The sequence below is a fragment of the Maniola jurtina genome, chromosome 16, assembly GCF_905333055.1.
Source record: "Maniola jurtina chromosome 16, ilManJurt1.1, whole genome shotgun sequence".
Classification (NCBI taxonomy): domain Eukaryota; kingdom Metazoa; phylum Arthropoda; class Insecta; order Lepidoptera; family Nymphalidae; genus Maniola; species Maniola jurtina.
The window spans coordinates 4,409,394-4,425,914 of record NC_060044.1 but is presented as its reverse complement, the minus strand read 5'-3'; the positions used below and the strand labels follow the sequence as shown (position 1 = coordinate 4,425,914).

At 36.0% G+C, this 16,521-nt stretch overlaps 1 protein-coding gene across 3 annotated transcripts; it reads right to left on the bottom strand.

Annotated features, from left to right (window-relative positions):
• On the bottom strand, positions 1–9,948 carry LOC123873102. Of its 3 annotated transcripts, XM_045917814.1 has the most exons (6): positions 9,736–9,948; positions 9,547–9,549; positions 3,638–3,728; positions 2,760–2,993; positions 1,909–2,038; positions 1–1,025 (listed from the first exon to the last, which is right to left on the bottom strand). In XM_045917814.1, exons 3-6 carry the CDS (start codon positions 3,704–3,706, stop codon positions 925–927), a joined length of 534 nt encoding a protein of 177 aa, XP_045773770.1. In that variant the 5' UTR covers positions 3,707–3,728; positions 9,547–9,549; positions 9,736–9,948; the 3' UTR covers positions 1–924. The 3 variants fall into 3 exon arrangements, with proteins under 3 accessions (XP_045773770.1, XP_045773769.1, XP_045773771.1); XM_045917813.1 differs by lacking the exon at positions 9,547–9,549; XM_045917815.1 differs by lacking the exons at positions 9,547–9,549; positions 9,736–9,948 and adding an exon at positions 9,629–9,647.
• Positions 9,949–16,521: the final 6,573 nt, after the last annotated feature.

Genomic DNA, 16,521 nt, shown 5'->3' with positions numbered 1-16,521 from the left:
CCACACAATGGAACCATCAGTTTTCAAATGTACAGCAAGATCAAAAATATTTTCGCTTAAAATATTTTCTCCTTACAAATTTTTAATCAAAAAACTTCGTATTTAACTTGATATATACACATTTGCTTCACTGAAAAGCAAACCTGGTCGTTCGATTATGTCATCAGGTTTTTTCTAAGGGGTGCAAAAAAACGCGGGTATAACGCTTTTTGTCAATGTTTTTCTCCCTCAATATCGCACCTCCGTGGTTTCTACATTTATAAATTTAGTTATTAGCAACTACGTCTTTAAAGGTAGGTACCTAATATTTTATTTAAATAAAAAATGCGTACCTAATGTCGTTCTGTCATTGAGTTAGGTATTTTCAGTCTTTCAGTGTTTCAATTCATAAAAATGAAGACTAAAATGGATTATGCTGCTAATTTGGTTGCCCATAACCTAATATTTAATTAACAAATTAAGGATATCACTACATTTGGACCTAACAATTTCGTTCCATATCGCGGGCGTCAAACCATAGTAAGTAGCATATTATAAATAAAAAAGCAGTTTTCGATTCCAGTATTACCAAGAGACAGTCTCTTTATGATAAAATGATAATGTCGAGTGAACTACTTTTCAAGAAAATTGTGAAATGTTTTTGACGTATTAATAATTGTAACAACAGCAAAAGTTTATATATTATCCTGATATGTAAGAGTACAATGCGGATACACCCTTATGCAATGGTTTGAACTTTTGAAGCCCGCGATACGTTTAGAATGCATAAACACCATTGTCGATTTACTAATCCATTGGATATTTCTAATAATATTTCCCTTCAGTTCACTGAAAGCTCTTTGAGCTCAAAGGACTTGTAACTTTCAATGTAATGCATGTGTTTCAGTTTCATCTATGTACAAAAATGTCTATCTTGTGTTTGTGTCAATATTTGTCCAACACTTCTCCGGGCCGGTGGTAGATGTTGCCAGATCTTATGGCCTCCATCAGGTACTTGACGCTGAACAGGCAAACCAGGAGGAACACTGCAAACAACAAACAGACGAATGTTAATACGTTTATGTATATTTAATCTAAAATGAACTTACAATGAAACTTAAAGTTAGCCTTATCTAATTGCTGTACAAATCAAGCCCGCGTGGAATGGTGCTAAAAATACTGGCTGCATTTCCGCGCTGGACAGCCAGGCTGATCCGTTGCGCATAAAATGCACCAGCCCTCATTATAATACGTAACTATTATTATTGTATCTTAAATTCCGAAGGATAATTTAGATGGATCGTTAGACCATATCATCTAATCTAAGTCGTTTCGTCAAAACTGCTTAACTTTTTATCTTTTCTTTTAGATTTTCAGTTTAAAATGATAGCAGGCTACCTTGAAAGGTGTATGGCAGTTTTATTAAGCCCATATTTACCTACTCCTTAACCGGTTTATACATGGCATCGTACCGGAACGCTAAATGGCTAAAGTTGCCTTTGAAAAATCTACAAATGGAATTTTATCTTTCCTAAATTAATTATTATAGCCTACTAAAGCCGTGGGAACTCTTTGATTTTCCGGGATAAAAAGTATACATAGTGTTATGTGACTGACTGCCACGTGCAGCAAAAATCTGAGATTTTACATATTACGAGTACCTATGTAAGTAGGTTTTGTTTATAACTTAGACAAGAAAGAATATGTAGAAACTCTTTCCGGGTGAAGCCGAGGTGGGTTAGCTAGTTGTTAATATTCGTAAGTTGCACAACCTCTCTATGCAATTCATTCTTATCATACAGATATAGCTTGTAAGAGGTCACCAAGTGATAAGGCCGCCTTTACACCCTAATCTACTGTGTATTCTGAGTATTTTTTTCTTGTGTAATTTGTGTGTAATAAAGAGTTTATAAATAAATAAATACCTACCATCTGATACAACAATCAGGCCTAGTTGAATCCAGCCCGCCGTGAGCGCTTCCCACACGATCAGAACAATAGAGAAGAAAATGTGGACGAAGCTGTACATGAAGAACGTCGTGATTGCGCAGTCGTTAACCTGTAAACAAGATACATCAGCATTTAACCTGTAAACAAGATACATCAGCATTTAACCTGTAAACAAAATACATCAGCATTTAACCTGTAAACAAGATACATCAGCATTTAACCTGTAAACAAGATACATCAGCATTTAACCTGTAAACAAAATACATCATCAGATACATCATCATGACAGCTGCAGGGGACCGGACCACCAAAGCTCATGGGATTTAGAAACTGTCGGTTATAAATTGATATTGAAAGTACCAAGTAAAGACTTTGTCATTGACCTTGAGGATCCAACTCCTCAACCTAATTTTGAATAAGGAATTGCATTCCTAATCCTGGTGATCCCTCGGGATTTTTAAAGGATCGTCCGTTTAAATGTTTTCCCGGGGACGGACTATTACGGTCCTGGGAATCAAAAGTTCCAACGAGATTTCTATAAACCTAAATCCGCGGACGAAGCTGCGGGCATCAGCTAGTCATCATTATAATCATGATCAACCCCTCGTCGGGTCACTACTGAGCACGGATCTCTTTACAGAACAAGAAGGATTTTTCATTATATAGGTATATCGAAAGACTCCTCATTATAACGTGGATTTAAAAAAAAAAACAACAAATAAACAGATAAAATAGGGGTTGAAAATTTGCGTAGTTCACGTGGACAAAGTCGCGGGCATTAACTAGTAAAACCATAAAGAGGAAGTAAATAAGTAGTTCATACTTCAAACCTTGTAAGCACCACAGGTGAATATAGCCGAGAAGATAAACATCAGCAATCCAATAATGACATACGTTAAGTAATATATTATTACAATTAACGTGACTAGATCCTCCTTCTGAGTCCCAAAAATGGTCTCCAATTTTTCGAAATTTCCGAATCTCCTCTCACAGTCTTCGTCTTTAGAAACTAGACTTAACCCCAGTTGGTATAGATGAACTGCTGCCACTGCTAAACTAATTATCTGAAAGGAAAAATTACTTAATTAATACTTAAGTCACTTAAGGGTCCTTAGCAAACAAGGAACCCTTAGATCTATCCGGGGCTTAGATTAGACACTATTAGTAATCTAGTAGGTAGTACCTAGTAGTAGTAGAGAGCTGGAATTTGGTATCTATGAGTATACCGTCATGTTATTAATCTGGCGAACAATGTGGTAAAATAAACTTGTCTATCTATTCTATCTCATGGCGTGGGGGGGGGGGGGGGGGGAGTTTAGTCATACCATTAGTTCCGAAGTTAACCCCTACATACAAAATCACAAAAAATAAAAAGTGTTATGCTATGGCACGGAACCCTTCTTTTATTATTTGTTGTTTTAGAGCGGCAAAAGAAAATATGGTATATACTCCGAAAATTTCACCTACCTCTACTACTCACTCTACCTATGACGGTAATATCATGAGATACAGCCCGCTGACAGACAGACGGACAGACAGACACGGACGAACAGCGTAGGCTTAGTAATAGGGTCTAGTTGGCACCTTTCAGGTACGGAACTCTAAAAAATCGTGTCAATTGCTAGCGCCCGACAAAATAACCATAGCATTTCTCAGAGTTTTAACATACACGAGTACAGTAACGAAGGCGGCAAAAAAAAGTGCTTACAATCACAATGTACCCGAACACAATGTTTCCCAGCCGCAGTGGGAAACAGAAGAGAAATTTTCTTGTCATTTTGCGTCATTCGTTCGTAGTCCTGAAATTAGATAAAACAGTAAATTAAAAAGTGTTTTTAGGGTTTAGGGTCTCCTCTCAGAATGAGAAGGGCCATTGTCCATTACGCTGGCCAAGTTCGCATTGGCAGACTTCATTTAAGTTTGTTGTGGGCTCTTCTCAGACTTGGGCGCGTTTGGAACCCTCGTAGCTTTAGTCTTAAGTTAAGTAATTAATTATCACCACTATCGTATAAATTTTACAATTTCGACCATCAAATGGAGTACAGTTGTACCTACTTTGAATAAATGATTTTGACTTTGACTTTGAACATTATGGAGAACTTTAAGGCATACATTTTTTCACGATGTTTTCCTTCAACATTAAAGCAAATAATATTTTATTGCTTAAAATGTACCTACATAACTCCGAAAAGTTAGTGGTACGTGCCGGGATCAAATCCCCGATCTCCCGAATAAGAGGCGAACGAACCATTAGACTATCACAGCTCCTTAAAATAAGTACATACATATTACGAAATGTTTATTTTGCTACCGCAAATATTGTTATAGTTTTATATTCCATCCACTCATGCATTATCTCATAATGATTAGAACGAATGGGCTGGATAGATAGAAATCACATTCACTCACAAGTAAAACAAAAACAACTATGTTTCACACACCTACATAATAAACAAACAATAAAATACCACACATTCGGTAAGTGGTGTACCACAAAATGTTCAACACCCAATTTGTTTATCAATTTTATTGATTCTATTTATACCACAAATACGATTCAATTTGTATAACTCTTGCTATAAATTCAATGCGCTTTTTGTATACGTATTTAAATAATAATTATTGTATAAAACTTTAAGTTAACTTTTAAACACAACCGATAAGCTCGGGGACAGGCCACGGTGTGCTATTTTAGGGTTAATTAGCTGTACATGTTTGATGCTCATTCACAGCTTCAGAGGATAATGTCTGTTGAACCGGGAGACAAGCTTTAAACACTTCTATCCTATAGGATATTATAAGTACATCAAAGTAATAAAACTCAGTCAAGTGCGTATGGGACTCGCACGTGAAGTTACTGTACCATTGTACAAAAATAACGCTTTAATTTTTTGAATTTTCATGATTTTTCAATATTATAATATAACAGAAATATACATTATGTGGAAAATTCAACTGTCTACCTATTACGGTTCACGAGATACAGCCCGCTGACAGACAAAATGGACAGACAGATAGACGGGCAGACGGACAGCGCAGGCTTAGTAATAGGGTCCCTTTGATACCCTTCAGGTACGAAGCCCTAAAAAGTAATAAAAATCATACTTGAGAAAAATAAACTCGTCACATGTCGAACCTATCGAGATAATATTAAAATGGTCCACTAGGGATGCTGCAAAGCTCGTGGGAAATTTTGAAGAGGTGTTTGATTTAATTTTCCGAAAGTGGACCTTCATCGTAATTCTTCGGCGTTGCCAATTTTATTGATCGTTGGTTTTTTTTGAGCGTTTCGCGTTTTTACATGTATAAGTTATGAAGTCATGAGAAAAGTATCCAATGATCGAATACGAGAAATCACGAGAAAATAAAATTGAGACGTAATAATATGTATCGAGCAAGAGTATTGTAATTTTATATCGAGTTTCAGATGAAAGGTTCTGTTCAGAAAATATTTAATTTTTATCCAGGTAAAGTACTGTTATTAAAATATTAGGTAATAATATAGCGAACGGTTGGCACAGGTCAATGTATGATGGCTTTAAGCCACGGTTCGGCGAACACCTTTGTCAAGGTGCGGAGAGGGTCCCTATAATGCTTTTGAAGCCAAAGTCGGTGTAAAAGAAATAACAAGACGCGTATGTAGGACGCCTATACGGCTTTATACATTTATTATAATGTTTGCATGAATATTTTTCCTAGCAGCTATTGGATTCGTAGGAGGAAGGAAGAATATTAAAGTCTGATTGCTTCGTTGATCTTGTAGATCATTCGAGTCCCGAAAAAATTTATTGAGTAGGTTTATCAAGAAATTCTTAGTACCTAAGTAGGTACTTACGCTAGTCTAAGATTGATGAACATCTGTATGATCCTAGTTTCTGAAATTAGCTAGAATAAACACGAACTCAGGGGACTCGAGGGGACTTTAATTTATAATATCTCTGTAGTGAAGATAACCTAATTTTACTTGATGGAGCGCCTTTCTTCCATGAATACAACAAGACTAGTGTTATTCACTAAATACTAATTTATATGCATGCGTATGCGGGCGTAACACTCCGGGGCATACGAGTATGAAAGAGGAGCGTTGTGATATTAATATAGCATAATAATAATAGTCAGTAGGTATTTGTGCTGCAAACCTAGTTCTCGATGTTTTCTAGGAATTCAGAAAAAAACCGGCCAAGTGCGAGTCAGACACTGACTCTCGTGAGAGTGAGAGTCACTGAGGGTTCCGTACTCGGGTATTTTTTCCAACATTTTGCACGATAAATTAAAAACTATAATGCATAAAAATAAATAAAAATCTGTTTAGAATGAATGTACAGGTAAAGCCCTTTCATATGATACCCCACTTGGTATAGACATCTTACTTTAAAAATTGAAACACATTTTTTTTTAAATGATGTAACCATAAATTCGCGGTTTTCGGATTTATTCCTGTATTTGTGCTATAAGCCAAATTTTATGATTCTAGGTCAACGGGAAGTACCCTATAGGTTTCTTGAGAGACACGACGGATGGACGGAGGAATAGACAGACGGACAGACAGACAACAAAGTGATCCTATAAGGGTTCCATTTTCCTTTTGAGGTACGGAACCCTAAAAATAAGTAAATGCATAGATATATTACTTATCGCTACATAGCTGTTGTAGATACATATAAGTTGTATGTACCAACCTACTGAAGAGGTACTTAATACCTTCAGGTTCGAGGATATACCTAGTGCCCTACCTATAGATATGAGATATATGGAGCTTCGAGCTATAGAACTAACAAATTTTATAAATCCATATTCAATCTATCAATAAAAATTAGTAAGAAAACACAGACATAACTTTTATGGTTATCTACGCACAGCGCACTAATAATAATACATTATTTATATTTATCTACCTAACGGATCAACACGATGATAAACCATAGGAAATAAGTATTACAGCCCATAAAAATATCAAGAAAAACGCATCAAATCGAGTTATAATAATTCAACTCCAGTTACAGACGAGTGAATCGAGCATTATCCGAGACAGCTACAAGAAAGTGGTCCAAAGAAACCATCGAGTATTGGATTCCATCGATAGGTGGGTACATCTTATGCGGGTTCTTTAGCTAGTATCACTTACGTGTAATTTTAAGTCATGTCTACCAAAGTAATTATATCTTTAGAGTGTTTTATCTGATCATTTGAGGCATAAAGAAATTTTTCGGAAATACGGGAAAACCATCAGATGAAATCTTAGTAGTAGAAAACCCCAGATAAGCAAGGCTCATATTTATGTTTCAAAAAGTGAAGACTTTGTACAGTTCACGCACCTTTGGATAAAACGTCACCTACAAGCATGCTTCAAAAAAATGTATAGTAATTATTCAATAATCATTATTATAATATATAAACTAATTATTGTAAAATGGAATCCAACTATCCCATAAAAATTTAATTATAAACAAAAAAATAATTGCACTTTTTAAATATTACTAAATTCTAAGTACATATTTGTTATAATACAGACAGGCAGGTGTAGGTTGCCTTAAGTTATTAACTATACCTACCTATTATATAACGCATGGTATGTGGCAGGTGCGTACTGCGTAGTAACTATTTACGTATGTTATTGGCATATTATGCTGCAATAATTTTGCATCGTAGGACAGACATGGAATTTTAAATGAGTAGCTAATTATTTATTATTATAGCAGGCTCGAGGTACCTTGGTAGAAGACAATTGAGAATAAATATGATTATCTTTAATTCACTTAGCAGGCAGTCGAGAGAAGTATAATACGAGTTTCCCTATGTGTAATCCATAGAAGCATAAAAAAAGCAAAAATAAAGAATTATATAGCTCAAGTAGCAACGTGATACGAAGCTGAAGTGGTAATGGTCGGGGCAAACAGTTTTAAGAACTGATAGACATTGGGGATCCAAGGTGCTGAAATGGCGACCTTGCACTAGAAACCAGAATGTTGGCAGACCCTAAGTGCTTAGACGATACTAAACGAGTCACATTGAGACGCTGTATAGTGTATACGCAGCTTAAGACGTGGAGTACGAAAGCCTCTAAAACAGACCTAAATCTAGCAATGGACATCTAGATATCGGATGATGACGACAAAAAATAATATCTATGGTACACTCTCTCTGTGATAATTTGCAGTTGGTTAAAAATCTCTAATAATGGTTAAATATCACTTGCCTTAACGGTGAAGAAATTCCACATCATCGTGAGGAAACCTGCATGCCCCAGAATTCTTTATAAAGTTCTCAAAGGTGTGTGAGGTCTGCCAATCCTTGCTGGGCCAGCTTGGCAGACTAAGGCCTAAGCGATTTTCATTCTGATGGAGACCTGTGCTCAGTAGTGCTCAGTAGTATGAGTGTGTGTGATCATGAGTTACATTGGAGACAGGTTTTCCTCTTCATCGTCTAATAGGGCTATAATGGACGTCCATATTCAGAGGTGAAATACTAAAAAGAAAGTCAGCTGAGGCCATTAGTGAAGTGGCTCCAACGATGCGCGTCTAAATAAAGGGCTAAGCTCCTTTTAGGGTCGATAAACACCTGTCCGTTTTTATGGTCACTAGCAAAGCAGGTCGCCTCGTCCCTGTTTAAAAGGTTAATGACTATGAAAATGCTATTTATATCCTTAAACTAAAGGCTACAGGACATATTAGGAATATGTAGTTTTCTCATTGTCTGTGTCATTGAGAAACTGCTAATAGTCATTTAAACCTATTGCAAAAGTACCTAACTACGGACTATTCTGAAAAAGGAAACCTAAGGTTCTGTTTGGATTCATTAGATTTGTCTTGACATAATTTTATGTTATGGCTTGAATAAAAGCTTGTTTAAAAAAGATTTTATTCTTAAATTGAGGACTTTATAAGATTAAGCTGCGGAATTATTTTAATCTCTAGAAGCGTAGAAGCTGTTAAATAGGTAGTTTTTAACCTTGTTAAATACTTTGAATAAGGTCGGTTCAAGTTATTTCAATTGAAATTATTATTTTAACAACTAATATATAATTCTATACTATTGACCTCATATTAAACCTTAACTCATTATGACGAGTTATTAAATCGGTTCCGGTTATTATTGTATTGTATGCATATTAATTTGTCGCCCTAATGTTAACACAAGTTTGACAAGCTACTACTGCATACCTATTTAGTTTTTTGTCTAAATGATTGTTTGTTTCCAGAACATTCCATTTTATTGGATGGATTCGTCACGATTCACTAGGTATTTGGATATTTAATTAACTAACTCCTACGACTACATAGCATTTCTGTAGGTACAAGTAGGTATTGTAAGTAGTACTTAATAGTGTTTATGAAAAACTCCTATTTTCAGCAAAATGGTGATGATTTTTGGCAAAAAAAACATTCGGAAACACCGATGTGAGCACTGAGCACTGACAAAACATATTTATATTCATAACAAAGGGTTCGAATTGAGAACCTCTTTCTTTTGAATCAATAACAAGTAGGTAGCCGATGTCCGTTTTCGTCTCCAGAATGCCAGGTATGTTGTATCTTTCTTCTAAATCGGTTCAAGGCTTAGCCGTAAAAAGATAACAGACAGACAGACGCATGTTGCATTTATAATATTCCTACCCACATACTCGTGAGTGTAGGTGTAGATTACTTTAAACGAATGTGTTTCGAAACAACTTTCGACTGTGGAAAACAAAATTACTTACATGCGGGTGCAGCCACAAAATAAATATTGTCCTTTACAAACAGCAAAAACGGTATCACAAACGTTTAAAAAACTTAAAATAGGCAACAACCTTAATACTTAACTTACATTTAATTAAATAAGTAATCCATCATGTTTACTCAACGGTATGGAAAATATCTCACTCAAAACATTGTTACACTTTGTAGCCACTTTATTTTTCCAAATATAACAATGAATTAACGATTCTTCTTTTAAAATTTTTGAATTTCGAATGTTTATTTACGACGCGCCCGCGCACACTACGCTTTCTGACGGTATGAGAAGGCAAACGCGTTACGTCAGAGACGCAACCTATTGACTTGACTTGGAAACGTCAGCCAAGGTCACTAAGGGACAACGACTTTTTTAGTCTTTCGAAATTAATTTTCGGATCACGGCTTGCTGTGAGAAATTTTGGAGACCGTGGGAATTATTTGGGTACCTATTCCATTCTAATTGATGCACTTGTAATTTTTAATTTATAAAAAAAAACGGGCAAGTGCGTCTCGGTCTCGCTCTTTTGGGGTTCCATACATAATATAATGAACATCATATTTTGGATGTATGAAAATTATTTCTTTTCCGAGCTAGAACATCGCAATAAACCATGATAGGAAAAACCTAAAAAATGTTCGTTTGTTTTGGTCACAGCTTACAAACTATTTTATACTAGCTGATGCCCGCGACTAGGTTTGTGTGGATATAGGTTTTTAAATTATTTTGATCTATCTCGTAGGGTTCAGCCAGCGTTTGCAATGTGAGCGCAAAAAAGGGTTTATTCACAGCATCATATTAGAAGCCTCTAAAATTATCATGTTTCTCTACTATATTATGCATGTATTATTTATATATTATATAAACTTTCCTGTTTAATCACTCTATCTATTAATAAAAACCGCATCAAAATCCGTTGCGTACTTTTAAAGACCTAAGCATACTTATGGGCAGACAGCGGGAAGCGACTTTCTTTTATACTACGAGTATGTAGTGATGATTATAAAATATTTGAAAAGAGCAAGCGCCAAGTTCCTTGCTGGTTCTTCTCGGTAGGAAAGGCATGCCGAACCAGTTGTAGATGCATTTGACGATTCAAAAGTACTTGTAAAAGTTTAATTGAATTAAAAAAAAAATTTATCTCATAGGGTAGTATTAGGTGATTTGCTTGGGATGACAATGCCAAATATTATTGTATTATTAAAGTCATTAAAGTATTATCTTATCATTCGGCATATGAAACTAAATTAAAATAGAAATAGAAAGATTTTTCTTCAAAAGAAAACTTTTACAAGTGCTTTTGAATGGTCACTACTTACCTACAGACCTCTTAGCTCAAAAATATTTTTGTACCATTTGTTACTCGTACTGGCTGATGTTAAACAGGCGTAACAATTATTGTAAACATTGGTCAACCTTGATTGTGCTATCTAAAGTCTGTGAGGAGATAACAAGCATTTTTAGTTGATAAGTCATAAGACATCTCAAATATAGATAACACTTATGACTCACAGGGTCACAGGTCGATGAAATCTATTAAGGTTTAAAAGTAAAATAAATAAATAAAAACATTTTTTAAACAAAAGCGCGAGGGCTGTACGGGAAGAAAGGATTTTCAGAAATTGTTATGGTTGTATTTTACAACCTGTATGTTTGTGTGTGTTTATATCTCACGAACGTTGATAGAATTTAAGCGCTGAAACACTTAAATTAAAGTACAAGTGTGAATTAAAAATTTATAACACCCCCGCCAAGTGAAGGTTATAGTAACTAGAAAAGAGCTGATAACTTTCAAACGGCTGAACCGATTTTTTTGGATTATAGCTAAGAACACTCTCGATCAAGCCACCTTTCAAACAAAAAAAACTAAATTAAAATCAGTTCATTAGTTTTGGAGCTACGATGCCACAGACAGATACACAGATACACACGTCAAACTTATAACACCCCTCTTTTTGGGTCGGGGGTTAAAAATGGCCGTTAACTACCTTTAATTAAAGTGCAAAGTCCATACATCTACAACCAGCGCTACACGCGGGAAGCTTGCGGAATTAAAATGGGCGGATTTTTGACTAGCTGTAGGTCCATTTTACTTTGACGTTAGTGTGTTTCGATTCTCGAATTCTATCAACGTTAGGTACACTGATATGTGAGATTTCATACTAAGCATTTTTACTGGTGAGGACTGGGATCGCTTGATTGACTGCGATCGACAAGGCTTGATTGACTGCGATTTGATTTGAATGACTGAAGATTTGTTTCATTTTTGATGACTTAGTTCTTGATTGTCAAGGGCTAAGTCATCAAATAAAAAAATCTTATCCTTAAAAAGGGATCGACAGACACCATAAAAAGAAAACCTGAAAATTTACCCTTTTCTCGCTGACTAAGCTATTTTATCAAAATGTGAAAAAGCAGATAGAAAATTCCAAACGTAAGTAAAAGGCTCTCCATAACATTTTCCCTTAGGAGCGATGCTAGGCACCTGCCCTCGCTAACCCATTTCAAATTACCTTCCGCCTTGTGAAGATGAGTAATGAAGTTCCAAAGGTAAAGTTACCAAAATAGCTCTTGCCAGCTCACTACTAAGAACGAGTCTCCTCTCAAAATGAGATGGGTTCAGTGCCACTTTTAAGAACATTACTTACGGAGAATTCATGACATGCAGTTTTCATTAATCGCTAAAGCAAATGGTTGGTGGTACATGCACATAACTTCGAAAAATTAGAAATGCGCGCCCGTAATCAAACCCTTGACCTCCCGAAAAGAAGACTAACGTCCTAACCACTAGCCTATCACAGTTCTTTAAAGTACAGTACCAAAATATCTCTGGATTAGCTCTGGTTAACCGAAGCTAGTTTGATACCTTTATCCGTACCTACCTAGCAACTTTAGATTTTGAGGATCGGTGGTGGTGACTTCGCATATGAAATGTTAATCAATCGTGTCAGTTAAGCAACATTGACCTAAGTCGGTAATTGGATAGGTGAACGGTTTTGCTTACTGGTTTACTCCGGTAGCAATAGAAAATACGACGAGATGCAATGACACGTACCTAGCAATATTCCCCGTACCATAGCAAAACTCTTCGCACATTTCACAGAATAGACTTTAAACTCCACTTTGACTCGACTTACAGTAAACATGGAAATGTGAGCTTCAGAATATGATGTTACTCAAGGTAGAATTTTCAACAAGCTTACGACGCGTGGACCATCGTGCTTGCATGTTACACTTCCAAGTCTTAAAGTTCCACTGTAAGGAACATGATATAAAATTCACATTTCCATGATTTACTGTGACTAAAATGGAAGTGTAGTCGTCAGCGAGTCTATGTGATGTGTGAAGACCTTAACTTTGCTCGGTAATGTTAAGCTACATTTTTTCTCGAAGCTGTCTGTGGGTACATTCTATAATTTTCTTCACGAAGTGTCATCAGCGTTATGGTTGTTATGAGGTAGCCTAACGACCCCTTATTGCGTTTCATGAGGCTCCAAGGGTGACGGAAATTACCAGGCAGCCATTATTTGTAATGAAAATTGAGCTGTTGAGGATACTAGAGGAAAAATTCTAGGAAACAAGTAGGTACTGGGTTGATACTTCAGCTGGATAATGTTACAGAAACATCTATTACTTAACTAAGCTATTAGGTACGTACGTAGGTAATATTATATACATTGTAAAAGTATTACGCGCTTGCATTTCAACGCTGAACAGCCTGGCTGATTCTTTTCGGAAATCTTGCGGAATCTAAATTACACGTGGTAAATTAAAGCAGAATTCGATTGTACTCAGTTTTTGTAGCCTGTAGTATTTTCCTACCTGGTAGAACGGTACTAATTATGTTAATTTTTCTGACAAAAGCTTTGAGAACATTATGGAGAACTCTCATTGGGTCAAAAATAACCGATAAATCAGTTAGGTACCAATTTAAACGGAATGATAACTTACGAACAACTCAACCTAATAAAAGCTTTTACAAATCCCATTGTCAGACGCTTTAAAATTTTAATACACAACAAAATGTACAAAATAAAAGCATTTAAGAGGCTCTAATAAGCTTAACAAAACAAAAGCTCACTTAGAACAAGAAATAGACAAGGTTGAGGGTTTAAGAGGGTAAGAGGCTAAACGAGGACGCTTCAAAACTTCTCAGGTTCTTATATCGCCTCTCAGACCGCTTCTGTCGAATATAAAAGACATGGCTTATTAATTTTCTTAATAAAATAAAAAAAGTCATAAGATTAGAATCCCCCGCCATAGAAAGAGCTAGAAAATAATACGTTATCAATTCAATTTCAATCCAGAAACTAATTATGGAGTAGGTGACTTCCAACTTAATATTACATGATGGACTGATGAGTAAGAGGATATAGAAGGCTCGAGAGTGGAAGACTCAAACAAAATATGTGACCCAAATGTCGTAGTATTAAGCTTTCACTTTAGATAAATACGTGTGCATTGTATCTACTAGTTACTTAATGAATATCTATGACAAACAATAATAATCTATGGTTATAATCTAGGACAAAGAAATACAGGATATAGACTTAAAAACAAAGGGCGACCTTAGCACTACACTTCTTTTTTATTTATATATTTACCTACTTAATAATCATCGAGTTATTTTTACAGTTGAAAGAATTCTTTATTCAAATACCGGATAAATAACTTTTTGTGCGATGACGAAGGTAATAAACACAGTATAAAATCTATTCATTGATTCACCGAAATTAGATAAAGTAAGCATCCGACTGCGAAGTCAGGAAATTGGAAGACGTCTGTCTGCCTTTTTAGAATTATTGGCAATCGTACAAGCTATCGACGTTGCTAGGAAAAGAATCGAATGGATGCGACATCAAAAAACACTTGGATGAATGATCCAGCATCTTGATATTTAATATTTCATCTTACCTTCGACTTTCACAAAAGAATTTATTTATTCAAAAAAAAAAAATTAAAAATGAATTAGGAAAAGATTCGCAATTCGATGCGTATTTTTTAAATCTAACCTATTCCTTTGATGAGGAAAATGTCCCGATAAAATCTTTATAGCTTATAACTGAAGCACTTTTGCCAGTCTAGGAGTATTTTCCCTTATTTTCCTTGATTATAAAAATTAAGCTTACGTATACCGACCACTCCTACCACGTTATCTTTACTAATATTACAAATACGGAAGTGGCAGGTACTCTCTGCTATCTGTCTGTCTGCTAATTTGCCCATACGTTAACCAATTTTGAAGTTTGGTTCCAATTTGGAAAAGATTTCCTAGAAATGGACTACTTAGCCTACTTTTGGCGGGCGGCAAGGAATTTCTAAAAACCTGATTTCACGGACGGGAATGAAGTCGTGGACATCAAAATATATTTGGTACAGGAATAGTTTGCATCCCGAATACAAATAAAGGCTACTTTTCATCCGGGATAAAAAGTATCGAAAAGTTCTCTTGGGATTCTATGAAACCTAAACCCATGCAGACTAAGTTGCAGTAAAGTTTTAAAATATTATAATACTTTTGTTTTATACTTAAACATTGTAAATTCTGTAACCCATATTTTCATCAGAAATGTATTTTAGGCAAAATCCTACAGGCGTCCCTATAGGCCCAAATTAGTTTACATTTTTACAGGGCCGAATTGATTTTAAGGGCTATCAAAACGATGAGTTGGCTACTCTTCACATCTGGGCTAAATAAGCAACAATTTTTTTCGGAAGTTGCCTGATATTTTCTTAGAGCAATATACTTTAATTGGGTACTTACTACTTACTTTGTCTTACTCAGTGGCTTAAGAAAAATTTTGGCTACGACACTCGCGCAGTTTACAATTAAATGAATAATTTTCACCCAACTGCGGCAAAGCCAAAAAGAAGCGTTATGATTTTAGCAGTCTATGTATTTATGTATGTATTTAGTTCAAGTCGTTTCTCGGTGATTGTTGGCGGTCGTACAATTTGCCTTAGTGTTCCTTTTTCCTTTTGTAGCATGGAACTTTAAAAAGTGCGCGTACAAGAAATAACCCTTTTAATTTTTTTTATTCGCATAGCGGTAATTTTTAAATTTTCATTAGGTATTTGTTAAAATACACACTCTGTGAACATTTCAACTCTCTACCTTTTACAGTTTTTGAGATATATAGCCCGCTAATAGACAGACAGACGGATGGACAGGTAGACGGACAGGCGGACGGACAGGCGGACGGACAGGCGGACGGACAGGCGGACGGATAGCGAAGGCTTAATAATAGGGCTTAATAATAACCCTGAAAAGGATGTATTCGGTCCACAGTCGAAAGGAAATGAAATATTTACCCCGTAACCCGTGGAATATTTCTACGTGACCAATTTCGTTTTACAGCCCATTAGTTCATTCATGCCCGTTCCACCTCAGCAAGCCCTTTGGTTTGATTGAAAAACAAGCTCTTTGATTTGTCACCGTTACGTGATCTCATTTAATTAATTCATGATCGTCATCAACAATAAGTAGACGTCTACGGCTGGAGATGGTCTCTTGTGGAGGCATCTACACGCCACGGTCTTGCGCCGCCTGAATCCAGCGGCTCCCTGCGACTCGTCTGGCGTCGTCCTTCCACCTAGTGAAGGATCGTTCAACGCTGCTCTTTCCGGTGCAAGGTGGCTATTCCAGCACCTTGGGACATATACCAAGCGTAGCTCTCTCCATCGCTCACTGAGAAATGGAGAGAGCTCTCTCCATTGCTCACTGAGAAATGGAGAGAGCTATACTTACTCTATGTGATCAAATCAGTAATGAGGAGATCCGTAGGAGAACTAGAGTATGCGGGTGTTGAAGCTGAAGTGGCAATGGGCAGAGCACATAGAAAAACCAGTCTTCAAATATATCCATGCTAAAAATACCTC

What these genes read in the sequence shown, in the direction of transcription:
- LOC123873102 (XM_045917814.1), bottom strand. Translation starts at nt 3,706, where the DNA reads ATGACAAGAAAATTTCTCTTCTGTTTCCCACTGCGGCTGGGAAACATT. An exon ending in TCACCTGTGGTGCTTACAAG is followed by an intron (nt 2,039 to 2,759) that starts GTTTGAAGTATG and finishes TCTTGTTTACAG; the next exon opens with GTTAACGACTGCGCAATCAC. An exon ending in CCTGATTGTTGTATCAGATG is followed by an intron (nt 1,026 to 1,908) that starts GTAGGTATTTAT and finishes TGTTGTTTGCAG; the next exon opens with TGTTCCTCCTGGTTTGCCTG.